Below are 19,996 nucleotides of genomic sequence, written 5' to 3'. Positions count from 1 at the left end.
ACTTTCAGAAGCGAAATGTCCTCAGGTTTTCACTTCTATATAAAACACAAACTTCCTTCAGCCCTGGGTACCAACACACACACACACACACACACACACACACACACACACACACACACACACACAGTGTATCATGAGTGTGATAAAATATTTTAATTTTTTAAAATGTAAAAAAAAAAAAAAAAAGTATAATTTTTTTTCAGTGTATTTAGCCCAGCCAGCATGGCTCAACGGTTGAGCATCAACCTATAAACCAGGAGGTTATGGTTCGATTCCCAGTCAGGGTATATGCCCAGGTTGTAGGCTCGGACCCTATTGTGGGACTGGCAGGATGCAGCCAATCAGTGATTCTCGCTCATCATTGATGTTTCTATCTCTCTCCCCCCACTCCCTTCCTCTCTGAAGTCAATAAACATATATTTTTCAACAAACAAACAAGCAAATAAATAAAATTTATCTAAAAATAATTAAGCAAAATATATTATCTTTAGCCCAAAGTTTTGACACACTTCACATACTATGGACTAATTTTACTTTTTGAAAATTTCAAAGCTAACACATGCACACCCATAATAACAAATCAGGAAGTTTTATGCCCCCACTTTTCGACCACCAGTAGGAAAACTTTTTCCAAGTTCCATGAGTCAAGCACAAAAACAGCCCCATATAAACAAATAAGAAGCTATTATGTTTTTGCTCAGAAAAATGAATATAAATCATGAGGAAGAAAGCCAACAAAAAGCACTAGCTTAAGGCTAGAAACAAAAGCCTTCCCTACCACAGAATAGAAAACAATAACACTATATACCATGTGACAGTTTACAAAGCATTTTCACATCCACATATCATTTGAACATAACAACCCTATTATTATAATCCCCTCATTACAGATGGGAAAATGCAGCTTAGCAATTTGCCCTAGTTTATATGCCAACAAAGTCAGGACTAAATCCCAGGTTTTCTGACTCCAAACCCCCTGAATTTTTCTACCACATCAGTATTTCTCGAACTTCATTTTCATTCCACCATCATTCATGTTTTTATCAAATCAGCATTTCATAGGCACAATCATTTCACTATTATTTTTATTTTGTAATTGCCTCACTGAGCCATTATGTATTAAGGCTGCATATTTTTAAAATACTTTTCCTGTAAATGTCCATCAATACAACATCATCATAAAATTAAAAACAACAAAACCAAAATTATATTAACATTTTGCTGGATGTTTGCCTGTCAAAAGTTCTCAGTCTGTCCCAGCTGATGTGGCTCAGTGATTGAGCGTCGACCCATGAACCAGGAGGTCACGGTACGTACGATTCCTGGTCAGAGCACATGCCAGGATTTCGGGCTCAATCCCCATGCAGGAGGCAGCCGATCATGATTCTCTCATCACTGATGTTCCTCTCTCTCTCTCTACCTCTCCTTTCCTCTCTCTGAAGTCAATAAAAACATTTTTTTTTTTTAAGTTCTGGGTCTGAGATAAATCTGTTTCCTCTTCATTAGAAAACAAAGAAAAAGAAATCTCGAATAAAGAGGAGGAAGAGAAGGAAAGATTATAAAGCCTTAGGTATTATAAAGCCTTAGGTGTTATACTGTCATAAGGCTCCCTGAATCAATCAGAAGGTTTTGGGGAAAACAACTGAAAGGGTCATAATATTGCCTCCCAAGGTGATTCTGGTGGTATTTAACCACCAGGGAGTGTTGGGGACACCCTTCAAGAAGCATTGCATTGTGCACTGTGTCAACAGGCAAATTCATTTAAAACATTAAAAAGGGGCCCCCAATTCTTGAAAGTCTACTACTGACTTAGACTTAATGCTCTCTAACTTTCAGGAAGGTTATCTACAAACTGAGGAAGGACTGCCATGAGATGTCAAGTGGTCCTCAAAATTCACCATTTGTGAAACCCCCATCTCTATGAATAGGGAGCATAAAAAAGAAATCACAGATGGAAAATAGGAGGAAAAGTATGCAGGCACATGCTGGGCTGGAAAACAAATGCTTGGCATTCTGCTTCTCTTTCACAGGAAAACTGCAAGGACATTCAAGTCCACATAATATCTGCCTTCCTTTCCTTTTCCTTCCTTCCTTCCTTCCTAGAAGTACGTTTTGAGAAATATTTTAATAATGATAATTCATATAGTAAGATAAACAGTTAATTAGTTTAAAAAGCAATTAAGATATATGTTAACAAGACAGTGAGCCTGGATCTTTACTTAGCACTCACATGTATTTAAAAAGCGGGGGAGGGGGAGTAATTGCCTATTGGAGAAAACCGGGAGGGATGCCCAGCACCAAGTCATTCAAAGGAATGGCCTTTTTTAACAGGAAAGGAATGACCCTGAGAATCACCATCTGGTCTACCTAAATGATATCCTTAGTAATATAAGGTAGCCAATAAAAAAGAATACTTAAAAAAAAACAAAAACAAAAAAACACGCCTAATGTAGAATAGCATCCTGAACGCATGAGAATATAAAGGCCAAGTATCTTGCTGGCGGTATGTGAGTGCCGAGGGTGGGAAGAAAGCAAATTACTTGAGTCTCAGGAAAGTACTTTAATTCTAATGCCCTGGAGTTCTTCACGCAAAAAGCATCACTTCCTCTGTGAAACGAGTCACATAAAAATCCACTTCCACAAAAAGTAAGTGGTGAAAGCTGCTAATGGGATTCTATGCCACATGCCTCCATGTCACACTAAGAGACCTCAGAACTTGTCTCATGCCTTTCCTCCATGAAAAGGAGCTTTTCTCACCGCGGACCACTTGGGTCTCTGGGAGTGAGAAAAGAAACCACAACAAACGTGGTCATTTGTTAATGAGGGCTGTCCCACCAAAAAATATATGTGTGTGTATATTTTGTTTGGTATTGTTCCATTTGCTCACATTTAGACTGAAAAGAGGCTGCCTGCTCAGGAAATGGAGAGTCTGTTTCCAAATTGGACGGTGTTGCAAATACCAGCCAATAAGGAATGAACGTGCTCTGGAGCAACTGCTCAGCCCAGGAGGGGAGAGGGGTAGACCAGATGGTCTCTTCCATCCCAGATTTCAATGATCTACAACAGAACCTGGATAACTAAGAGAAATTGATATGAAATTTGGAAGCTGCTTTATAAAACGGGGTTCTGGACAAAGACACTGAACAAGGCAGAGAAATCTAAAAAGAAGGGAAAAACAGATTCTGGGTGAGAGTAGAAAGCAAGTCAGCTTGAGATGGAGAAATGAAGGGTGTCCTCGAACCACAGCGTTCTGGAGAAGAAGGGGCCTGAGAGGGTTGCCAGCCTGAGGGTCACAAACTCCAGTGTGTGCTCACCAGGCCAGAGATCAGAAACGAAGCAAGGTGGAAATAGAGGGGACAAGGTTAATTGAAGAGTGCACGATCTGTCTAAAAGCATTTAAGTTAGAAAGAAAATTGAAACATGCATGTTGGCCAAATAAAACACCTCTCCGAGCCAGTTCAGCCTCGGCGCTTCCTGTTTGTTCTCTGATCATGTAACTGTTCCCAACTCTACCCCGCAATATACACACAAGGACACTGAGGACTGGAGAAGTCATATCAGTGGATGATAAGCACAGAAGAATGAGTATACGTGACTGTACCAAAGTGCTAGGGGTATGTTGCACCCTGAGATGCTGTTAAATAGAAAAAATTAAGCATCATTAGGTAAAAATCCTCCGCATGCTTTTGGTTCAGATGTACTAAACTCACATGGTCTTTATTCCTTCAGAGAAAAAACTGAATTATCACCTAATTAAACACAAAGCGATTGAGAACAGGGGAAGATGTATGTAGGGAGAGGTTGTACTAAAAAACACACAAAAAAAGAAAAACCCTAAATAGTCATAGTCAGATATTCAAGTTTAAAAAAAAAAAGTTAAATCTGTAGTTAAATTTGTTATAATGGCCCCAAACAACAAATGGCAAATGGAGTGTCTGACTTCCATTTTACAGATAGAAGTGAAGTACTTAGAACCCTCACAGCTTTTAGGGAGAGGAACCAAGATGGCAGCCTAGGTTAACACCTGGACTTGCTGCCTCCCACAACCATATCATAATTAAAACTAAAATACAGAACTATCCTCATCCAGAACTGCTGGAAAGCTGGCTGAATGGAAGTCCTACAACTAGAGAAATAAAGAAGAAAGTACGCTAAGACTGGTAGGAGGAGCAGAGACCCAGAACCGGCTGGTCTGGCACCCACATGTGCCCCTTTTTCAATCAGGAGGGAGAATGTCTCTGTAGAGGCCATCAGGAGGAGCAAGAGATCCCAGCCCTATACCAGATCCTCAGCTCAGACTCCCAGAGCTGGGAAAAAAAGTCCCCGTAAGTACGGGCTCTAAAAACCAGTGCAGATTGGGGCTCAGTGACACAGAGGCTATTAAAGACCCAGCTGTTCCTCTTCAAAGGCCAGCATCATGAACTGAACTTACAAGGTTCTGCTTCCTTTGAGCTCCAGCACCAGGGCAAGGCTCTGGGGACACATTTGTCTGACATCTGGATAGGAACTTGGGGGTAGCTTTCTCCCAGGAGAGATGGAGCTACTCAGTATTCACAGAGATCACTGTTCTTATGTTGGCACTTCCCTGGTTGCAGGGCTGACTGTCAGCCATTTCTGTTTGCTCCACCCTGGTGATTCCCTAAGACCCCTTCCCATCCAATTTACAACCCCACCCAAAATGCCTGCAACTGCTTTTGCATATGAATAGCCTGTCCTTAAAAATCTCAAATAAGCTGCAGCTGGGTCAGGGAGCCCCAAACCAGCACCAGCCTGCCTTGTTTCATAGCTGAACCTCCTCTGGGCACTTCCAAACTCAAGACAAAGAGGAGGAATCTGCAGATCTCTCTGTAACTCATGCTGGGTGGCTCCAGGCAGTGGCTGACTTTGTACCTCCCTGGATACCCAAGAGCCAGTGTACTCAGTGGTCAGTGTCAGATCACACCAGATTACAACTCTAGCGACACATTCAAGGGTAAGACTCATTGAGCACCAAAGCCCCACTGAAGCAAGTCCTGCTCCATAGGGGTGTCTCCTGCACAGCAACTCTTCCACTGTAGTCACAATTGGTCCTCACAGCCAATTGGCCTGGACGTCAATTCCTCCAGTGACACCAATAGCAACCAAGGCTCAACTACAAGAAGACTGTGCTCACAGCCCACACAGGTGTGCACCTAGAGTTCCCAGCTCCGGTGACTGGGAAGGCTGAGCCACTGGCCCCCAAAGAATACCTCCTTCACAAGACCACTCTACCAACTCAAGGAGACCGCAGAAGCTCTATCCAATACATAAAACACAAGGAAGCAGCCAAAATGCAGAGACAAGGAAACATGTCACAAATGAAAGAAATGGAAGAAAGAAAACTGCTAGATATAGAATTCAAAAAAACAGTTCTAAGGTTACTCAAGAATCTTCTAGAAACTTAGTGAGACTTTCAAGGATCTTAGTGAGAAGGCCAAACACATAGAAATGGACCAAACAGTCAGAAATTAAGCAAACACTGACTGAAATAAAGGATAACATACAGGGATTCAACAGTAGAGGATTCTGAGAATCAAGTCAATGAGGAAGCAAAAAACACCCAACCAGAAGAGCAAAAAGAAATAATGTTCCAGAAATATAAAGGTAATATAAGAAGCCTCTGGGACAATTTCAAGCATACCAATATTGATATTATGGGGGTGCCAGAAGAAGAGAGACAGCAAGATATGGAAAACCTATTTGAAGAAATAATGACAGAAAACTTCCTCTACCTGATGAAAGAAATAGACTTACAAGTCCAGGAAGCACCAAGAGTCCCAAACAAGAGGAACCCAAAGAGGACCATACCAAGACACATCATAATTAAAATGCCAAAGGCTAAAGACAAAGAGATAGTCTTAAAAGCATCAAGAGAAAAGCAGTTAGTTACCTACAAGGGAATGCCCATATGACTACTAACAGATTTTTCAACCAAAACTATGCAGGCTAGAAGGGAGTGGCAAGAAATATTCAAAGCGATGAATAGGAAGGACCTACAATCAAGATTACTCTACCCAGCAAAGCTCTCCTTTAGAATTGAGGGCCAGATAAAGATCTTCACAGACAAGAAAAAGCTAAAGGAGTTCATTACCACCAAACCAGTATTATATAAAATGGTGAAGGGTATTCTTTAAGAAGAAGAAGAAGAAAAAGGAAAAGATAAAAAATATGAACAACAAAATGGCAACAAATACACACCTATCAACAACTGGGTCTAAAAATCAAAATAAACGAATAAGAAATCTAATGAACAGAATAAACTGATGAATAAAAAAGAAGCAGAGGCAGGCATGGAAATGGAACAGACTAACGATTCTCAGAGAGAAGGGGGTAGGAGGGCAGGAAGAGATTAAACAAAGATCTTATATGCATATATGCATTACCTATGGACACAGACAATAGGGTGGTGAAGGCGGGGCGGGGACCGGGTGGAGGGAGGCAATGGGGGGAAATAGAGAGGCATCTGTAATAAACGCGACAATAAAGATTTTAAAAAAATAAAATAGTTCCATCAGTCTTTTAAATGTATCCAATGAAATCTAAATGCCATAATGATTGAAGGCCATTTATTATTTTTAAATATAAAAAACACTTTTTAAATTTACAAGTTCAGGGTTCCTTGTAAATAACCCTCAACGAGCAAGATTTTAAAAATTTTATTTTTGGTATTGGTTAATGTGTGTGTGTTTTAAAATTGTATAAGCTTAAGACTTTTTTTTTTTTTTTTTTGAGAAAAAAAAAATCTCATTGCAATTTATTAAGTGGTGTGAAATCTTCCCAGGTAATCCAGGAAGTGGGGAGAATGATGAAAACATCTATCCATGGGACAAGTGAAAAATTCTTTCCTGGAGCCCTCCACCCTCCCCCCAGCCAGCCAATAGGTACCTATGTGTCTAAGGAAACACAAATGCATACCCCTGAGAAGGAGGGAATGCAGCCTGCACACAGGGCTGGCATCTCTGAAATAAATCTCTCCATAGGTGCTGGGCTAAACCTTCGATACGAGGAAATAATCTTTGAGTTTTATAGCAACATATGCATGATTCTGCCCCCTCCCCCACAGAACTCCCATCACGAACAGACACATCAAATTATTGCTTCTCAGAGGCCAATTCGAAAACACCCTACTTTATCACAGAAAAAATATTCCTTGTGTATGTGAGTGCTTCCATTATGTCTTATTTGAAGGGGGAAAATGAAATAAAAATCCTATCTGAGATATTTATAGATCTCATAAAACCTCATTCACTCTCATAAACTGCTGTAAGCTCAGTCATCAGGTAAGGCAGAAATGGCAGGTATAGTAACCAGTACTGTATTATGTTATATGTGCCTAATTCTGGCCTTTAAAAAAAATAACTGTATGCTGGAAAAACTTAGCAGTAAGTCATAAGTAAAACTGGAGAGCAAGAAAGGGGAACGGGTTGGGTATTTGCATGAGCAGACCAAGCAAATTCTAAGGATGTCAAACTAAGGTCAGTCCTGGGGATAATGAGTATTGCTTGTTTTTCCCCAGTTCTAAGTACAAGTAACTTCACGAGAGCCTCTCCTGTGGATGGATAAAAGAATACCATGTCCCATGCTCAGCACACCCCCTTGCCTAGCCTCCATCATTCACCTTCTCTTAGATATGCCAGGATCACTGGGACCTTAGAGCAGGGGGGAAGGGGGGAGGGGCGGAGGCGGGGGGCGCCACCTTTTTAATGCTAGGAGCCATTTGGATATTTACAACATCAATCCTGGGCCATACAAAATTATCAACTTAAAATTTAAACCTGCTAACTTTTGGTCAAACATTTAATTTATTCACCCCGAATGCCTTGGGAGGGCCAGACCAAAGGATTTCCTGGGCCTTAGGACAGCCCACGGTCTGGATGTTCCCCCACCCTTATCTTAGAGAGTCAAGTGATGCTATTTTAAAGAAGACCATGGAGGAGAGGAAAAAGAGCTGAAAATAGGGGAAAAGAGAGCATCTGTTGAGTGGATGCTAGGTGCCAGACACAGGACCAGAGAGCTTGCCTGGCCTCTTGTAGGCGTGATTACTCCGTTCCACAGATGATGGAATGGGACTCAGAGGTGGTGTGTGGCTTTCCCAAGATCCAGCTCTGCCAGATTTCAAAGCCTCCAAGTAATTTAACGACTACAAAACACCGTGACCGTAAGGAGATTTAGCACAATCTAGGCTTTTTATAGTGAGAAAACCAAAGCCCAGTAAAAAGGCCCGAGAACCATGCAACCCCCCGCTACAGGTCCATCAGTTGCCAGGCTTAGGCTTCTGGCGTGGTGCCCACTACCCAAGGGGGAGTGAATATAAACGTAAAAATTCAGTGCTGTGCTGACTTCCCAAGTCTGGATCCCAGCCCAGCCACTTCCACGTTGTGTGACTTCAGGCAAGCCATGTAATATCGATAACCTCAAAGTCTCCATCTGCACAATGGGAATAAGCAGAATATGTAATACAAAGGGTTATGAGTTGTGAGTATTGAATGAAATGCTGCATATAAGGTGCTCAACAGATATTATCTGTTTGAAGTATTTGACATATATAATATTAGATAGTACTAATGACACTTATGATGATGATAGGAGATCAGCCAAGGGCAAAGGGGAAAGAGGGAAGGGGAAAGTGTGTTCCACCACTGGTTTTGCAAGTCATTTGCTCTGCAGCCACATTAAGACAGCTTGCTAAATCTTCCTCTGCCCTATGTTCTCACCTCCGAAAGGGAAATTCTGTAACATCTGCCTGCTCCTTAGTCACCGAAGGAATGTGCCAATGATGAGATGGTGGGCAAAAACACCCTAAGCCTTGGAGAACAAAAAGCTCAATAAAGATGTTTGTTAGACTTTCCCAAGCAAACAAGAGAAATAATCTCTTGGTCCATATTAGAGAAAAGGAGCACCTTGATGTAGAGAGGCAAAGGCACAGGCCAGGGCTGACCCTGGAACGCAGTAGGGAATTTACACTGAGTAGCACCTCAGGCAGCTCACGGGAAAATCCTATCTGCATTGGGACCTCCTCACAGAGGGCATCTTCACCCTCACGGGCAGGAGCTGTGCTCTGTGAACAGGGTCTACCGTGACCAAAGGAACCAAGAACTAAAGCTCAAAGGGTGAAAGGAGATGGAATGTCATTCTACTCCTTTGTGCCCGGAGCAAATGTGCTGCTTCTCCAAAACTCAGAGCCTGCACTGTGACCCGTCCACTAAACTCCTGCAAACGGGGCCCTGGAAGGTGAGGGTGGGAGTGGGGTCAGGAGCAGGAGCCGGCGGGCAATCCCTTCCAGAGCAATTGCTGCACAGCTAATTGCAGTTTTCACAGCTGGACTGAGCTTTCCACAAGGCATCCTTCCACCCTGAGCTCCGAGCTCCTCTCGTGATATTCTTTCTTACCCCCATCAAAGACAGTTTATAGATGAAAGGATGCAGCTTACAGTACATACATTCTGGCAAACATTACAGCTGGGAACAGAGGCCTGTCTAAGGCTTCTTTGTGAAGATCGCCACATGCCCATGGTCATTGCCACAAGAAGTAAGCCTTCACAGATGGGGAGGCAGCCTCCTTGCCTGAATGTCCTCAGTGGCAGTTCTCCCACAGTTTATTTTTGCTACCCTTACTAGAAACATGGGTCCTTTGAAATTCCTTATAAACAGAGTCCACTTTCAATTGTGAGGTCAGTAAGAAATATGGACAGCTACTACCGAATGCCTATCCGGCATCATCCAACCTATGTTCATACACGCATCCACTCTTTACAGCCAAAGCCCAGGCGGAGGTAAGTGGACAATCATGGTCAAGGGCATTCCAAGAATGAATTATGTGAGGCGCAGCATGGCCAGAGTTTAATGCCCAACATCACAAAGGTACCAGGAATGGAATTTGACCAGGAAATGGGTCACAGGAAATGGGAGCCAAATGAGCATTAGATACTACAAGGTGAGGAAAACCAAAAACAAAAAGGATGAAATAACACTTAAGCAGTCACTGTTCATCAATGAGCTGCGTGAACTATGTCCACCAGTACTGCCCTGCTTTAGTATAAACCTGTTACACCTACATTCAATGACATAAGAAATGAACTATTTCCATACATAGAGTAGGCGCCTACAACTCTGATATATATATTAGCCCTATGAGCATTGGCTACATATTAGAATCACCTAGAAGCTTTCAAAAACACTGATGCCTATCCATTCTACCAAATGGATACTGACTTAGTTGGTCTGGGTTGCCCCACCGTTGAAAAGCATTGCTATAGACACAGGCAAATCTTCAGTCAAGTCATATGATAATCCTTAAATATCCATTTAATGCCTAGCACAATGCTCTTTAAGAACTTGATCAATTCTATGCCAAAAGTATATTACCAAAATTATAACAAAGATATCAAGTCTGCTCTATGTTATACAATCCAACTGGAAAACTAAGACAAGAAGGAAAAATAAAAAATAAAATAAAAAGGAAATCTCTACTACAAGACAAAACTTAAAAGCAGCATGAGGAAGTACAAAGTTCTACACAAGAATGTAATAGTAGCAATTACTGTTGGCCAAAGAAAAGGGGTGGAGTTTCCTAGAAGGTAGGACATCATGTTAAAGGACGGGTAGAATTTGGACAAAGAGAATCGGATGTGAAGAGGAAGGAAGGAAAGGCTGACGGAAATGACATAAAAACAGAAACAGGAAGAGCACAGTCATCCATTTGGATGGCATTTACTACCCAGGAAAGGGGGAAACGTGTAACTATTCTCTAAACCTAGTCTTGGAATGTCTTGACTCTTAGAAGTTTTGCTCGATCCTCTGTGTAACAGGGTGCCACTGACAACTTGCAACCATGGTGACGGAAGTAGAAAGTCAATCCAGGGGAGGTGACAGGGGCTGCCTCCGGGCAATGGCAGAGGGAACAGAAAAAAGTTGAAGAATATGACATATGGGGGGAGTCAAATCAACAGGATTTCTCAACTGATTGGATTTAAGAGAAAGAGAGGAGCCAAAGATGACTGAAGGTTCAAACCTAGAGACAGGAGAAAGCTCATCTCAAGAAATCAGAAAGCCAGGAAATGAAGGAAAGAAGTTGATGAGTTGAAGCTAGTGATCCCGGGACAACAGCAAAAGACTGTAGTATTGCCAGTCTCATGTTTCCAATTCAGACATGTGAGCCTGAAACTCAGGGAAAATATCCAAAATTGGAGATGTAGATCATAGCTTTGAGGAAATGAAGTAACCTCCATTTGAGATGGAAATGTCACTTCTGAAGATTTTGGAGGTGAAACAGATTTGTGAGATGATTTCCAACAAAGAATGTTCACCACCATAACTACCAGAGACTGGGTCGAGAAGGGCAAACACTGACTGGACAGAGGAGTGGAAAGCAACCCTATGTTTCCTTTCCCCCGGGGGATATGGTGAGAATGAGGCCTGCTTCCACCTCTGGCCCCAAAAGGGCTTGTTGAAAAGCCTTCCAGAAGCTGACTCTTTTCTGAACTGCTTATCACAACAGTCAGTATTTTGTGTTTAAATCTGTACAACATCACAACCTCCCTGCCTATCCAATCCTCTCAAAAAGTGTAAAAACACGTCTAAAAGATTCTTCTGAATTGGCACATGATTGCTGTTAGTTTCTGGCCGTCCCTTTGTTGGAAAGGGGTCAGAGACAAAGCCATTTCACATTTGACGCTTTCTACATAAAACGCCAGTTCTGTCACCCATCCAACTCCCCACCATGTTACCTCAATTGCCCCAACCCCCCTCTATTTGTTATTATTCCAGTGACAATATTCTGTTTTGTTATTCAGGGCAACATACATTTTCCAGGTGACCACACATTATTAAAAGTGGAAACGGGATTAAGTTACATCTATAAGCCTTCTTCAAGATACTCACTTAGGGCCCAAACGGTTCTACAATTCCATGTACTAGTACTGTCCCAAAGTCAAAGCAAGATTTTTCTTGCCTCCCTTTAAAAGGAGAGAGAGAGAGCAGAGGGAAGGATGCTAAGTGAGTTTATTTAGAACAGGGTGATGAAAAGCAAGGGAGCTGATCTCGGCATCTGGAAGAGTCCTGGGCCCTTTGGCGAGAACAACAGTGGGTGACGGTGGAGGATCAATGGCTTGTCTGGCTTTCACAACCACCTGGTGCAGCCCTCGTGTTTGAAGACCCTTTTAGGATAAGAAATCCTAAGAGCCTATGCTCCTAGCTCTGGTATCAGGCCTGGGGCCTGACTTTCAATGTGACCCTCAGGAAACGTCAATAAACCCATATTCAGAAATAGATATTGCATATGGCTCCACATTAATTATGTTAATCACCCCTAATCACTTCCGAATGACACAGACATGGATGCTGTTTCCTGGCCATTACGGACAGACATGTGTTTCCATGCTGTACACTCATTTGTCCTAAGAGGGCCACCAGCCCCTGACGGACATGCCATTAGCTAAAAGAACAACCGAACGTAGTAAGACTCAGGCGTGTTTTATAAACAAGGTTGCAAGGTTGCAAGTGGTAAGTACAAACAGACACACAGTTCAGTGTTCAAACACTCAGAGGACTTAAACGGTCTTTATTTTGGCATTTGTGTTCTCGTTTTTTATTGCTTACTTCTGAACATGCTTTTATTCCCCCCTGCAGACGTCAAGCCCATCCAGGGCAGAATCCAGATCCAGTTCAACTCTGCATCAACCAAGCAGGACTGTGCCTATAACCAGATGGAGGAATGAAGCACTTGCTGTTTAATTCTGTCCACGTGTTAGGATAAACAAAGAAACCCCCACCAGGTGTGACTGGGTGCATCCACCAGGCCCGCCAGGAGTGGTTTCACTATAAAATCAGAAGTCCCATCTGCAGCAGGCTGACCCTGGGCCCTCATCCCACCGCTGCTCAGCTGTAACCTGGACACAGCACACACGTGATGGACGAGAGCGCCGCAGACACAATACACTCAGTCCTCGGGGTCAAAACACCAAAACACCCAGTGAGGAAACCGAAAGGGACTCATGGCCATAAAAATAGTTCTCCACATCAGCAGCAGAGAATAAAGGCAAAGTAGGGGGAGGAGCAAGACCGTGACCAGCGTTAGGTGAAAACGTGTCCTATTAACACCAATGCCTGGTTTATTTCGGGGACTCTGTTTTTTAATGGTTGACAGTATTACAGATGTCCCTCATCAACCCCCCTCCTTCTCCCTCCTCCACCCAATCCTTTCCCCTCCGCAGGCCTTCCCCACACTAGTGTGTGTGTCCATGGGTTATGCCTCTATGCATGTAAATTCTTTGGTTAATCTCTTTCCCCCTCCCCTCTGAGATCTGTAAGTCTGTTCCATGTACCCAAGCCTCTGGACCGATTTTGTTTGTCAGTTTATTCTGTTCATTAGATTCCACATGGAAGTGAGATCCTGTGACCATGTGCCTTTCTCTGACTGGCTTATCCTGCTCAGCATAATAACCTCTTACCCTACGTTGCATAAGGACGTTTTCTCCTGTGGAGGTTCTAAGATAACACATCGCTGGGGGAAGAAGCGTTTCTTCCCTCATCCGCGTGGCCTGGGCCTTTAAAAGATCAGATACCAGCAGAAGTGGCTGTGGAACTCCCTAATCCCTGTGCTTGGCAAGACTTGATAATTTGGGTTAAAATGTCTCCACCCGCGTATGCAAAGCAAGCATTCCCTTACTGGTCCGGGAAAGCCAAGGGATTTCTCTGTAGAGACTGAATCTCCACCCCTCTCACCCTCCTGGCACAGCTCAGGTTAGGCTGGGGAGCTGTCCTAAACTTTCAGCAAGTCGCAGGCCCAGCACACAGGCTAGCAGCTGCTCTAACGGAGGGAACCAGGATCGCAGAGGCGCTTCCCGCATGTGCCAGTCTTGGGGTTCAGCAAAGGTGGCTTAACACACACACACACACACACACACACACACACACACACACACACACAAAACCCTCACGCATGCTGCGAATGGCAGAGAGAGGGGGCATCTGCTAACCCGCATGGCCGGCTATCCCTCCAGCACCAGCCAGCTGGGACCAGCTGGAGGAGGCTGCACTCTCCTTCCCCCAATAGGCACGGAGTGATTAAAGAAGACTGCAGTGCCTCCTGGTACTCAAAATGTAAAACACGGGCACTCTCCGAAGGGAGAAGAACCTGAAGATTTATAAGAGAACGGCTCCTAAAAGCCCCATTAGGACCCTCTCTACACTCTTCCCGTTTAAGTGGACAGGCAAACAGGCCCCACAGGCACTTATATTGAGAATGGGCAGGGAGGCAGCAAGAGCCCCATTTGGAGGCTGGAGGTCTCGGGCATGCCCGTCCATAAATCACGCCAGGGTGCGGCTGTCACAGCGCATCTCCTGTCCTGCCCTTTAAACGGACCGGACCCCACCATCCCATCCTCCATCGGGATAAGAAGTGGGGCGGGGGGGGGGGGGGGAGTTTCATGGAGAACAAAGCAGTCGCCACTTCGTGTATGGCCCCCCCAAACACACACACACACACACACACACACACACACTGCCCACTAAAGACAGAGGTAGCAGGAAAATCTGCACTGTAACATTCACCCACTTGCAGACACCAAACAACAAGTTGAGCGAACGGTAATGGCTGAGAACGCCTACCCCTCCACGAAGATGTATCTGTTGCTAAGAACATGGGAGTGCATCTATTCAAGAAAGGCTAAGTGGGTGATGGATTGCGTTCGCACGTGCTTTCATTTGTAAAGCCACCTTTTCTTTAGGAAACTGCCTCCTTCCGCAGGCATTCTAGAGAACGGCAATTCTAACCCCCCCCCCCAATCTACCAAGACAGTTTCAAATAAGAATAACATACAGACTTATGGTAACTGAAGAGCACACCAATCACTTTTTTTTTCCTTTCTTTCTTTCTTTTTACAAAGCAGCAGCTATGTTATCCTTTCCGTGTGGTTAGTAAGGCTCCTTTGTGTCTACACATTTCCCTGGGTGGTGCTGTTGCCAAGAAATTCTAATTCATGACGAGGGTTCCTGCAAACTGGGGACAGAGGCAAACCTGCGGAGGCAGGGACCCTCCGGCTGGCTTTGTCTTTCTGGCTGAGACAGCACCCGGCTGCTCGGGCCCAGAGAAGGCGGCCTGCAGAGGCCAGGTCACCTGCGAGAGGGAGAAGCGGCACAGCTCACAGATCTCAGCCCATCCCTCGCACCACGAGGCTGTTCTTGGAAGGCAACCATTTTTGGAGGTTGTCCCCCAGAGACGCCTCGTGCAGAAGGCCCTTGCAAGAGTGCTTCAGGATGTCTGAAGCCGAGCTGAAATTGCAGCGCTACGGGGACGTTAGAGTCCGCACAGTAGCCAAGTATGCCATTAGTTTAAAACAATGGGGAAATGGGGGAGGAGGGAGGAATGTTCTATGATTTATTTATTTGTTTCCAGTAGCAGTGGAAAATTTTTCTCTGAGCAAAAGGGAGGCCTGAAGCTGACCCCATCTGCCAATTATGAATCAGCATTAACAACAAGCATAATTCCATAAGAGACGGCAAGTAAACATGCCATGCTCCTCAATGGCATGAAGCACAGCTAAGTGCAGCTAAGACTCAGACAGCACAGCTAAGTGCACATCGTTGCTTGACCTGCACGGATGGAAGAGCAGGCTGGGGATAAAGAATATATCCAAATTCTAAAAGTCTCTGTAGCTTCCCGCAGGCAAACAACCCAGAAAATTTTTATCAAATCCTTTTTATTTATAACTCAACAGTGGGTCCAGAAAAGAAACTTGTTTTCTATTGCCAACAAAACTCATGAATGGCTCTTCTTTCATCTATCACCAAGTGGTACCCTATAAGCTACTCTTGCATCTGTCATACTTTTGACTTTTTCCCTACTTTTGCCCAGACAGCTCCTGGAAAATTTTCCTGCAAATTTCCAAAGAGGTGAAGGCTGGTAGCCTTAAGACTTGTGCGTCAGCTGAATTCCATAAAATAAAAGACCACATAAGCACAGTGTAATTTATAGTTATATGACAGGCAGGGATGATGTTACTTGGGCCAAGTGCTTAAGTGTGCAGCCAGAGCCCAGGAGTGGAGAGCAGTTAATGTAGGAAGTCCATCTGGGTTTTAAAATTACGCCCGCAATGATTTTCAGAGTTGGGGTTGCATGTGGACACGGTATCACTGACTGAAAACTCAGTGTCAAAATATGAATCCGTGGCAGGAGGGCCGTCGTAGGCTCACTGACTATTAAGCAGGACGGTTATCTCAGACCATGTGTTTAAAATAAAACCCTCCAATAGTTCATCCTCAATTTCCAAATGCACAGATGTTCCTGGGTTTATCATCCAAGCCATTCCTTCTCCATAAACGAAGTCAAATCAGATTATTCGGACTCTCTGCACTTCACTCATCTCCTCAAAACCAGGTACACTGCTCACTTTCAGGAGAACATCTCATAATTGCTCCTTATTTGACCTCTGCAATCTGATTACTCCAGGGCGTGGGGAAACTTCCTCCTGCCCGGGGTTCTTGAGCCTTTTTTTGAGCAAAGGAGTCTCAACCAACATTTCACCATCTGATGGTTGATTTGGAACCAACAGTGCATATAAGCACCCCCCTCTCCCCGCCTTACACTCAGAAGAGGGAATGGGAGTAGGAAGAAAAGGGAAGGAAGAGGTAGAGGTTGGAGGTTTTGTCGTCAGTGTGAAGTTAAAGAGTCAGAGTCACCTTTATGTAGAGCAGCTGTGACTACAGAGTCCACAGCAGCCAGCTTCTCGGAGCCATATGTTCCTTAGCAGTGCTTCCCCACAAGTTATGCTTCGGTATGTGTGTGCTCTGGCACAGCTTGGCAACAGCTCTTAAGAGGAGGTTAGTTGGCAGTTGGAGAGGGTTAAGGCAAGGCAGTTGGAGGGAGGTGGGGGGGGGGGCGGTGAAAGAGGTTCCTGGAAGGGGGGTGGGAGGAGGGGGGAGGGAGGACTGGGGGTAAGGAAAAGCTGAGAAGGCTTCTGAGCAAACAATAGATGGAACACATCCCCGAATTATCGAGCCAGTGATGTTTGTTTACAGATCTAGACTTTCTCAGGGACGTCTAAGCCGATCTAGAAAAGCCAGTTTCCTCCAGAGAGGCCTTCCCCCAAAAGCAGGCTTTACTACTGTGAACACTTGAACCAAAACAAAGTTGTGTGATTCATCTGGAGGGAACGCTGAAACAAATAGAGCCAACTTTTTTCTTCCCTCTGTTCGTCACAAACAAGAGCTGCCTTAGGCAGGCTGACTAACCCAGCAGATTCCCTTCCTAACCTGTCTAGACAGCTGCTAATACCCAACCATTTGACACCAGCGGGGCTGACCGTGTGAAAGGAAGGCTAGTTCAGAAAATGGAATTCCGGCACTTCGGTTTCATTAGGATGTGAACTAAGAGGAGGGAAGAGAGGTGCAGTTTTATTACGGATGGGGGGAAGGATGCCCTGAAGAAACACACCTTCTGCTAAAAAAAAAAAAAACGTGCGAGTTGTGTGTGCATTCAGAGGGAGAAAAGTCAGGCATCCTCGGGCCTGTGTGGACACCCAGAATGCCTGTGTGGACACCCAGACGCTGGAGGCCAATGCCTGGAGGGGAGCTGACTGGCAGGCTCTAGTCAGGGTCCGCAGTGGCTGGTAACAATAGTACAGTCAGGATCGGCTCAGCTGCTGCGCTGGTGGTACCGAGAGCCAAACCTCACCCGCTAAAGCAGCCACTGTTGCAGCCCAGCCTCAGCCTGGCAGTCCTGCCCTGGATCCTGGCAGAGGAAAATCAGCCGTTCATTAGCCCTAACAAGCCGCTGTCACACAGCGAAGTTACAAGAGCAGCCACACACCGAGCCTCCCTCCGCAGCCCTCCCTCCCCAAGGGCGAGCGGGCTTTCTCCGAGAGGAACTGGGCAAGTTCACACTTTTCCCATGTGCACATCCAAGCCGTGCCCTCGCCCTTTCCTTCGTGCACGTTGCAGAATTTAAAAAATAATAATAATAAATAATACCCAGGGCCCCCCACCTCCCACCCACCATCTTTCCTGCAGAATGCCCCCCCCCCCCCCCCGGGGCAGCCCCTTATCCTTGCTGTGTCCGCAGCAGATCGCTGGTACTTGTCACTGACCAGCACTGGATTCCGCTCCACCGAGCCCAGTGAACTTGTCACCAGCCCTGCTCTGCCCTCCCGGGGACGCCCGGCCAACTTGGCACCGGTGCCCTTCAGCATCCTCGGAGTTTAACTAGTCCTCCAAGACCCAGTCAGAGGCACGGGAGCACAGGCTGTCCCTTTGTCGGAGGTTGCGCTGTCTAACCCCACACAAAACAGAACAACAAAACAAAACAAAAAGAGAGAGAAACAAGGACACCGGCAGGCATGCCGTGGGGAAACCTACAATGCACGGTCAGCGTTACGCGCAGCTTCCCCGTATCCTGGAGTCTCTTTTGTCACCAGGCTCCTCTCTCTCTCTGTGGCTGCTGCCCACCTTCCCATCCCAAAATCAACTTCCCTTTCTCTATGGATACTATCTCCCTTCGCCCCCCCCCCTCCACCCCCATCGGATGGCTGTCAGCACACAAAAATGAACAGGATTGAAGGCTCCAAGCTCGTGCATGTAGGGACGCGGTATCCTGTCCGCCACCACCGCTCGTAAAAACCCCTGAAAACCCACATTCCCACTCGCTGGCTCCCCCGAACCCCACAAGTGAGCGGAGGCAGGTCCCTGCCAGGGGACAGCCAGCCCGGCGACGTGCGCGCAGGGACGCGTGCTGGAGACTGAGGCGCAGGCAGCTCCCGCTGCTCCGCTCGCCCCGCACGGTCTGGGGTGACGGGGTGGGTGCAGAGGTAAACGCAGATGACTGTCTCCAAAAAAAACCATTTAAACAACAAACAGCCCCCCTATAAAAAAAAAGGGGGGGGTGGAGAGGGGTGGAAGACAAACCAAAAAACTCAAACCCCGAAGCCCACACCAACGCAGCTGCCCCTGCGCCTCCGCCGCCGCCGCCGCCGCCGCTACACGGTTCACACAAGTAATTTAAATGGTTCACCTGCTGCCAGGTCTCCTCCAGGGACGGCAACGCGGAGAAGTAGCCGGTGTCGTGGACAAGTTGCAGCTCCTGGAATATACTATAGCTAGCCAACACGTCCATGCTGCCGCCGCCGCCGCCGCCGCGCCGAGCGGGAGGCGAAGCCCTCCCCGGAGCACCGCGGGGTCTGCGCGCGTGTCAGTCTGTCTGGCTCACCCCCCAAGGAGGCAGACATCCAGCGGCCCTTTTGTTTTGTTTTTGTTTCAAGTCAACTAAAAAAAAAAAAAAAAAAAAAAAAAAAAAAAAAAGGAAGGGGGAGAAAAAAAATCAATGCAGAAGAGGCGGTGAGAGCGGAGAGCGTGAGCGGGGCGGTGGACGGAGAGGAGGCATCCGGCGGGTACAGTGCGGGCGGCTGCCAGGCGCGGGGACTGCTCCCCGGGAGCCACAGTTCCCTGCCAGGGCTCCGGCCACTCCGGCGCGTGGACCAGGAAGGGGGACGCGAACTCACTGACACGGAGCTGCCATCTATTTCTGCAGCGCTGTTTCGCTCCTAATGCAATCTTTGCTCTTTATTTTGGAAGGCTGCTGCTTTTTTTTTTTTTTTTTTTTTTTCCTCTCTCTCTCTCGCGATCGCTTCTCTCCCCACCCCCCTTCCCTTCTTGCCTCCCCACCCCCACCCCATCCTTGCTAGTTTGTAGTCTCCCCTCCTCCCCCCCTCCCTCCTCCTCCTTTTTCTCCTCCTCCTGCTCTCCCCCCCCCCCTCCCTCCCCAAACTCCCTCCCTCCCTCCCTCCCTCCCTCCCTCCGCCCGGCTCCGCGCGCAGCCGTGGGATCTCGGAGGAGGAGGGCGTCCTTTCGGCCGCGTGTGACCATGTACGGTAAACAGGGGGCTCATGAAGTCACTGAGGACCAATGGGCGGCGCGGAGCGGGGCCCGGGGCGGGGCCCGGCCCCGGCGGCGGGCGCGGATTGGCGCGCGGAGCGGCTGCCGCCGCCTCA

The 19,996-nt window shown here is 46.2% G+C and overlaps 1 protein-coding gene and 1 long non-coding RNA gene across 4 annotated transcripts in view; both read right to left on the bottom strand.

Annotated features, from left to right (window-relative positions):
* The window catches only part of KLF7 (Kruppel like factor 7), a 94,840-nt gene extending 75,203 nt beyond the window's left edge, over window positions 1-19,637 (bottom strand). For all 3 annotated transcript variants that reach the window (XM_036420852.2, XM_036420853.2, XM_036420854.2), the window contains exons 1-2: window positions 19,508-19,637; window positions 19,021-19,271 (exon numbers count right to left, since the gene is read on the bottom strand). In XM_036420852.2, the coding sequence (XP_036276745.1) occupies window positions 19,021-19,122 (102 nt within the window). In that variant the 5' untranslated portion in view covers window positions 19,123-19,271; window positions 19,508-19,637. The remainder of the gene's footprint in view (window positions 1-19,020; window positions 19,272-19,507) is intronic.
* On the bottom strand, window positions 1,549-14,861 carry LOC123651669. Its single transcript, XR_006740545.1, has 3 exons — window positions 14,850-14,861; window positions 4,282-4,287; window positions 1,549-2,634 (listed from the first exon to the last, which is right to left on the bottom strand). It is a non-coding gene; the product is annotated as an uncharacterized LOC123651669 (long non-coding RNA).
* Window positions 19,638-19,996: the final 359 nt, after the last annotated feature.

The sequence above is a fragment of the Pipistrellus kuhlii genome, unplaced genomic scaffold, assembly GCF_014108245.1.
Source record: "Pipistrellus kuhlii isolate mPipKuh1 unplaced genomic scaffold, mPipKuh1.p scaffold_m20_p_7, whole genome shotgun sequence".
In the NCBI taxonomy this organism is placed as follows: domain Eukaryota; kingdom Metazoa; phylum Chordata; class Mammalia; order Chiroptera; family Vespertilionidae; genus Pipistrellus; species Pipistrellus kuhlii.
This window is presented reverse-complemented; position numbering and strand designations above follow the sequence as displayed.